Source organism: Tinamus guttatus, unplaced genomic scaffold (genome assembly GCF_059628265.1).
Source record: "Tinamus guttatus ecotype Peru unplaced genomic scaffold, ASM5962826v1 Tinamus_guttatus_pri_ptg000049l, whole genome shotgun sequence".
Classification (NCBI taxonomy): domain Eukaryota; kingdom Metazoa; phylum Chordata; class Aves; order Tinamiformes; family Tinamidae; genus Tinamus; species Tinamus guttatus.
Genome location: NW_028288583.1, coordinates 904,261 through 912,357, shown reverse-complemented (window position 1 = coordinate 912,357; position 8,097 = coordinate 904,261). Strand labels below are relative to the sequence as shown.

At 53.2% G+C, this 8,097-nt stretch overlaps 1 protein-coding gene across 1 annotated transcript in view; it reads right to left on the bottom strand.

The window, feature by feature from the left end:
* Positions 1 to 7,023: 7,023 nt before the first annotated feature.
* The window catches only part of LOC148595891 (maestro heat-like repeat-containing protein family member 7), a 34,407-nt gene continuing 33,333 nt past the window's right edge, over positions 7,024 to 8,097 (bottom strand). Inside the window, 2 exon segments of the mRNA XM_088539818.1 lie at positions 7,024 to 7,099; positions 7,759 to 7,919. Coding sequence (XP_088395944.1) covers positions 7,024 to 7,099; positions 7,759 to 7,919 — 237 coding nt within the window.

The window sequence follows — 8,097 nt, the reverse complement described above, 5'->3', positions numbered from 1 at the left end:
AAGCTTCAAGAGTTGTTATCAACGGTGCTGAATCTAGTTGGAGGCCTGTGGCCAGTGTTATTTCACCAGGAAGGGTGGAATTAAAGCCAGGGGCAAAGTCTTCAAGACAAAGGCAGTCAGAGGACGAGATGGAAGGGCTATCATTCAAAGAGTGGTTTTTATATATTCAGTTGTACCTAAGCCGTCTACTCTTAACAGAAAAATTGTGTTAAGTCTCTCTCTTTCTTACAGTTTTGGATTTAAAAGACACTTTCTTTTGTATCCTACGGGAAGAACAAAGTCATAAGCTGCTCGCTTTGGAATGGGAAAGCCCCACAACAAGGCGCAAAATGCACCAAAATGAACAGAAAATGTACAAAAAGCTCCATGTTGTGAACAAAGAACCAAGGAGCATGGACCATAAATACATCACCTCAGAAAGGTGAATTGTTTGTTTTAACACAGACTGTGGAGTTACCTGGAGGAAAGTGGGCCAATATCTATTCTGCCTTGAAATATACCTTTGGGGTAGTACATGCACTTGTGACAATTTGGAAGGAAAGGAGGTTGTTCTTTTCGCAAGGGAACCCCATAAATACAGTAGAGAGATTAATGGTGCTGCTTGAGGCTGTTAGCAAACCTAGAGAGATAGCAGTGATGTACTGTAAGGCACAGCAACCTGGACAAAGCAATGTAGCCAGAGGAAATCAGAAAGCGGATGAAGCTGCAAAAAGCCGAAAGAGTCCCATTGTCACTACCCAGAGCCGCCCTGGTTCCAGAAATAACCTTAAAAATTGAAGCCCCAAGTACACAGAAAAAGAGACGAGGTTGTCTGAATTGCTGAGATGCAAAAAGACTGCTGGTGGATGGTGGGTATGCCCAGTCAGACCGGGTGTCATGACTCCACCAATCATGAGGGGGTTGATGACACATCCCCCTAAAAGCACACCTATGCGAGTTGAGGCTGTGACTGAAATGGGGCAGAGTTGCACAGTGGGGATCCATATGATTACCAGAAGGGTTACCCAATGTTGTGAAATCTGCAACAAGAAGACTCCCAATATTCAAAAGAAAGTTCCTTCTCGGGAGGTGAAGAGAGCTTCTAGACCTGAGGATTAGTGGCAGGTTGATTTTTATTTGTCACGGATGTAAGTAGTTAACTTGATGCCTTTTCAGGATGCCCTGAGGCCTTTCTGTGTCTCCAGCACAGAGGTGCAGACATTATACGTGAGAATCATAGAATCATAGAATGCTTAGGGTTGGAAGGGACCTCTAGAGATCATCTAGTCCAACCCCCCTGCATACGCAGGGACACCTAAAGCACGTGGCACAGGACTGCATCCAAGCGGGTTTTGAAGATCTCCAGAGAAGGAGACTCCACAACCTCTCTGGGCAGCCTGTTCCAGTGCTCTGTCACCCTCACTGTTAAGAAATTTTTCCTTAAGTTCCTATGGAATTTTTGATGTTTCAGTTTCCGGCCATTTCCTCTAGTCCTATCAGTGGCCACCACTGAAAAGAGACCATCCCCGTCCTCTGCACTCCCTCCCTTGAGGTATTTATATACACTGATTAGATCCCCTCTCAGCCTTCTCTTCTCCAGGCTGAACAGGCCCAGCTCCCTCAGCCTCTCCTCATAGCGCAGATGTTCCAGGCCCCTGATCATCCTCGTAGCCCTGCGCTGGACTCTCTCCAGCAGCTCCACATCCCTCTTGTACTGTGGAGCCCAGAACTGGACACAGTACTCCAGATGCGGCCTCACCAGGGCTGAGTAGAGGGGCAGGAGAAGCCCTCAACAGCACTCAGGGCTCAGAAGCTCTCAGACAGCACACACTGCTTGTACCTGGTAAATGCTAGCACATTTCTTCCTGAATGTGCAGCAGGTTCTCATACTTGCACGTGGATACCTTAGTGCAATGTCCCAGGTTAAGGGGAGGTGAGGGATCCTCACCGCCAGCCCTAGCATTTGGTCAGATGTCATTCCTGATCCCTGCTCAGCTTATCACTGCTAGACCCTGTTATGTACACCTTCAAGAGGAAGAAGGCATGACTGTGATATGGTCATCCTCATAAGGTGATCTTTCCAGAAGCTGCAGGCAAGTTGTGTGGCATTATCTGCTCCTTGCACAGCAAGTGAGTTGAGTTGTGCACTAGCCTGGCATGTCTGGAGCAGGGACAAGAGCTTGTGGGGCAGCAGTGGGAGAGCTGCCCTGGCAGTTTCTCTTATGCAGTGGAGCAGTGAGGAGCCCTGTGGCTCCCGTCCCTGGTGCCCTGCACACAGCCCCATGGTCCTGCTGTGCAGGCACTGCATGGAGTAGGATACTCCAGGATGGGGAATGGTCTCCCCACAACAACCCTTGGTGTCTCAGCCCACCACAGCCCTCCTGTTTTGGCATTCTCCCCCAGCAATGCAAATGTCACATGTTGGACTAGTGCTGGAAATGGCCAAACTGAGGGACCAGTCTGTGACAAATGCCCTGCGGCCCCTTCACAGTCGATCCATGCAACCCAGGACACCCAGCTCAACAAACGCCGTTTTCCTCTCCGGACCCTCTCCAGCCCAGCCCAGCCCTCCCCAGCTCTCCCACCTCCCCTGCCCTCTCCCCAGCCCACCCAGCAGAGCAGCCCAGGCTGGGGGTGGCCCCACAGCAGTGCCCACTGCAGGGGGCTGCAGAGCTCAGGGCACTCACCCCACAGCCCAGGCACCGCTGTGGGCACAGCAGCTCCAGGGGGCAGGGCTGTGTGTGTCCGCTGCCCTTTCAGGCTCCAAGCTGGGGCTGACCCCCGTGGTACAAGGACACAGACTGTAACAGTGACACTCTGTGTCTCTTGGTCCTGTATCCCAGAGATTCCCTACTCCAGGCTGCCTGCAGCCCCCCATGCCAGCCAGTTCTTTCGGAAGCTTTCAGCCATGGTATTGCCCTTGCCCATCTCACCCTTGGACTGTCCTACTCTTCCCATGCCAGCACCTGTTTCTCTGCAGTTTGCAGATAGCTGAGCTTCCCCACCTTGCTCTCATCCTGGGATCTCTTCATCTTTACTATGTCTCTCTTTCCTTGTTGACTCTTCTTGGAAACACAAAGGAATGGGCTGATCTCACGTCCCCTCTGGGTATCTTGTACCACTGAAGCATCAACATTCACGTGAGACTTGTCTTTTCTCAAAGTCCGTTCTGTACCTCAAGCTGTATTCTGTGGCTTTTCCACAGAATCACAGAATGGTTAAGGTTGGAAGGGACCTCTAAAGATCATCTAGTCCAACCGCACTGCTCGAGCAGGGACTCCCCGAGCACAGGGCACAGGGTGGCATCCAGGCAGGTTTGAAAGATCTCACAGAAGGAGACTCCACAGCCTCTCTGGGCAGCCTGTTCCAGTGCTCTGCCACCCTCACTGTAAAGACCTTCTTCCTTACATGGAGATGGAGCTTCCTGTGTTTCAACTTGTATCCATTACCCCTTCTCCTATCACTGGCCACCACTGAGAAGACATGTAACATGTTGACATGTTAACATGTTGACAATGCAAACCGCTACTGTAATTAATTTCAGGCACTTGATTCAGTGACACTGAAGTAGGCCTGTACGGCCATGTCACATGCCTGGGTTTTCTAGAATATCTGCAAGGTCAGGACCTACAGGAAAATTCTGCCTTTTTCAGTAGTTGCTGGCAAAGACCTCAGATTATGTCAGGTTGTCTTACTGGTGTCTAGACAACTGCATTCCACCACTGCCTGTAGGGATAGTCCATAGGGCCTGCCTTAAAGCGTGCTACATGAGTAGGAGGGATATCATACCAAGGTCTCAACAATAGTCTCTGCACTCTCCCAGCCTTCTTGTTCTCCTGTCCATGATCATCTTCCCACTCCTACACATAATATGGACCAGAACTGGGCTGATGATGACCTCAGGGTGGCTGGATCACAGCTGGCTCAAGCCCAAGGACATCTTCAGTGGCCCCTTGTCCTGCCAGGGGTTTGGCTCATCCCTGTCACAGGCCCCAGGATGCTACAAATCAGCTCAGGCAACAAACCCCTCTCCTGCCATTCCCGCACAGCCCAGCTCTGTCCCTGGTCTTGGGCACTGCAGGCTTTGCTCTCTTAGTGGGAACCTCCTCTCACCATTTACATTGCCACCTGCTCTCCATGTCAGCACAGATCTGCTCTCAAGTGGGGCCATTGCATACAGCGTCTTTGGCTCTTGATAACAGGTTTCACTGTGAGAAATCCATTCTCTGTGACACACCTAATGTTTTGCAGCCCAAATATATGCAACTGCCTGTAGACTGGCATAAGCCACATAAACTGTCACAGGATCTCTACAGCGTTGGAGTAACTGAGATGCATTAGGACCACCCACACAACTGGAGGCTTGTGTTGCTGGGGTAAAAGCTCTTCAGGGGAGACTGTCAGGGAAGAGGAGGAGGACTCGTGTCTTATGTGTGGAGGGGAAGCTTGGATATATGAAGTGCTTCCACGGAATGGACAAGGGTTTGGGTAGGTGCTTGTGGGTGAAGCATCAGATGAAGTGTGGCATCATGATGGGAGCTACAGACCACGCAGACAGGCTGGTGGGGTGGATGACATCTTCTTTAAGCAACGTGCCAGGGCCTGTGGACCACAGGCAACGTGCCACAGGCCCTGGTTCTTACTGGCAGAACAGGTTGGAAGGCTCTTTATTCCCCCTGCCATTCAGTGTAAGGGCAAACAACTGGGTGTAAGCAGGCCAGGAGGTTTCTGGAATGTGGCTACCAGGTGCAAGAAAGAAGTCTCAGTTAAGGTGGAAGATATCCAACAATTTGTGTAGCAACAGGATATAAAATACTACTACTGTTACTAAAAATAAAGTGAAAAAATAAAATAAAATAAATAAAATAAAATAAAGTGAAGAAACAATGCTCAGTGTTGGCATGGAATGCTGCAGGAGTAATTTGTAGAGAGCAATGACAATTTTACCAAGGCTGAAAAATACCTGTGAAATTATTCTCCTCTACCTCCTAGAGCACCTTGCTCCTTGTACAGTAGATGGGAGGATTGAGTGTTGGTGGCACCACCGGGTACAGAAGAGCCACTACCAGATCCAGAGCAGGGGAGGAGACAGGGGAGCTTCATGCAGGCAAACAGGCCAGTGCTAAGAAAATAGGCAGAGCACAGCCAGGTGCGGGCAGCGCTTGGAAAAGCATTTGGGCCAGCCCTGCTCGGGGGGGATTCTCTGCACAGCAGCAAAGATCTGCATGTAGGATAACAGCATGAAAATGAAACACCCAACCATTAAACTGACACAGGCCGACGGGTGCGTGTTCTTGTTCTGCCCATGCAGGAGGCCTCGGAGTCCCAAGAGGAGGAGAAGTCATCGTCCTCCTGCAGCCCCAGGCGAGACGTTGAGCCAGGTACATACCCAAGCGGAGAGCCCTTCTGGGGACAGTGGGCCTGTCTGGGACAGCAAGAGGCACTGAGGTCGGCAGCAGGAAGTGCTCGGGGCCTCCTGTGCAAAGGCCACAGCCCCTTGGGAAGCCCTTGGTGCTGGGGACAGGCGGGTGCTCGCCATGCACACGCGCAGCCCATTGCCCACAGCTCTCCTTCCCACTGCAGGCATCACTGCCCTCCCGCATGTCGCAGCTCCCAGGCGATGGTGCTTGCAGCTCAGGACGGCGCTTCGGGCTCTGCGCAGAGCGTTCTGCTGCCGCTGCATCACGGGGCATCGAGAGGAGGGGCGCAGGTGAAAGAGCCCTGCAGGATCCCGAGAGCGGAACTGGCACAGAGCGACAGACACTGTGTCCTGGCGGGCACAGAGATGCTGCTGCATCGTGTCCCAGAGCACCCATGTGCCCACACAAGCCCTAGTTGGCAAAAGACATTGCTTCCTTCAAATAAAACCCTCAAAAGGTTTTTCTCCCCATGTCACTTTGTGTCAGGCCAATCTCTACATTTAGACTAGAGCAGGCGATGCCAATGGAGCCAGTGGGGCCTGGAGGGACATTCATTCGCCAGACAGTCACAGAGCTGCTGTGGAGGGAAGGGGCTCCTGCAAGTGGAGGCAACAGAGGGGATTTCCCAGGACTGAGCTCTCATGCTCTCTGGGGATGGATTCCCCAAGGCTCTGGGACCTTCCTTCAGTGTCAGCCAACCTTAGGCCCCTCATCCTGTTCCTGGGCACCACTGGGAAGGCTCTGGCTCCAACTTCTCCCCACGCTCCTCTTAGGCAGCTACAGGCAGCACTGAGATTCTCCTGCCTCTTCTCTCAGCTGAACAGACCCAGCACCCTGGACCTCGAATCCCGTGTCCTCTCCCTGCAACTTGAAGCCATTGCAGGGGTCTCCACTGGGCTCACCCAGGAGCAACTGGCCTGGCAGCAGCGCCGGGAGCAGCCGCCTTGGTGGCCCTGGGGGCTCTGCACGGTTCCAATGTGGGAGCTCGTGGTGACATTTGGAAGCTCGTGGGGCTTCAGTGCCCTGGGCGCTGGCTCCAGGCTGCCGTTCCTGAGGCCCTGGGGCAGCTCCTCCTGCCTCCCCTCCAGGACGCCCGGCTGCAGCTGCCTCCAGCCCTGGGCCTGGCCGCGCCGAGTGCCAGCAGTGCAGGCGCTGCCAGCAGTGGCTGTGTGACCCGTGGGGGCCGCAGCTCCGTCCCTGCACTCCCACAGGCCCCGCAGGCCCCATGGAGCCCTGGAGAGAGCCCCAGCCCCGGCCGGACCCAGGGAGAGGCAAAGCACCCAGGCTGGGGCTGGAGACCGGCTCCCCTCCCACACTGGTGAGGGACCCACGCTGAGCCCAAGGGGCATCTGGGCCCATGGGCAGGGATGAGCGCAGGCCTCAGGGGAGGCAGGTCAGGGCCGCCAAGGCCAGCCAATGCCAGCAGGGCCAGGACACACTGCCAGGTCACCTTTATCACCACAGAGGTGACACCTCAGCACTCAGCCAAGGTTTGTTGCCATGGACTCTCCTGGCCCCAACTCTCCAGCTTGTCAGATTTCACTTCTGCTCTTGGGATCCTGGTTATTCCCATACAACTCCACCCCAAAAAATGGTCCACACTAGTTGGAGGATATAGTTTAATTCAAGAGATTAAAACTGGCTGTGAGAGGTCATCATGAATGATCTTCCTTTTCTTCTTCTTGACTGCCTTGCCAGGGCTAAGGTGGGAGAAAGGAAGAGACTGCGTGATGCACAGGGACAAGGGCAGAGAAATACCACACACTAGCTCAGGACATGTGTGCCTGGATGCACTTCTGATGGCATCTCCCGGGGACACAGGCCCTCCTCAGGCCCCTGTGTCCAAACAAGGTCCCCTTGCAGCACATCAGCCTGTGGCTGAGCCTGATGGGGGGTGATCCCGGCTCTGGGATTCACCTTTGGGGAGCAGTTGGAAAAGGTGCAGGCAAACCCTGGAGGGGCCCCTCTGCGCTCAGCTTTTCAGGACTTGCAGGTCCCAAAGCTGCAGTCTGTGCTGAGCTGTGGAAGAGAAGTCTCATCCTAGGCCAGCATGACTTGTTCATTGTGAAAAGAGGATGCAGCAGCACTGACAACTCTCACTCTGAGACCCCTCCTGCTTCTGTCCTTCCCCAGCTCCTCCACCCTGGTCCCATTTGCACTCTCCAGCAGAGCCCTTGGCATTTGCTTGGGGCTGGAAAGAGGCACTTAGTGTCCGGGTGCAACGCAGATCCATCCCATGTTTTGAGAATTCTCAGGGTGCTCTGTGCAACCCAGTGCCTCTGGGCTTGGGAGTCTGACCATTGTAGGACCTCTGCTACTCAGCAGTCCCAGGCTTTTCCTGGAGCTGGCACATACGTACCCTTTTGGTTCAGTCCCCTGTTGCTGGGCCTCAGTTTTCACCTCCTGCATTATGCCGGACAAGGAATACGTGACGGAAAAACCCCCATCTTCCAGGTAACATTCAAACACTTTCTGAAGAATAGGTGGTTCTTCAGGCAGCTTCTCAACTGTTGTCTCGATCTGCAAGACAATTCCCAAAGGATTACTGCTCTGCTTCCAAGTCCACTCAGCTTCTCTCAGCATGCAGAAGTAACAGATGCATTAAAAAAGTAGAAGACAAGTGGTGTCTTTGAAAACAAGCCGCTGGCAAAGAGAGTGAGGGCTCAAAGGAACACCTTGGAGGGATCTTGTACAGCTA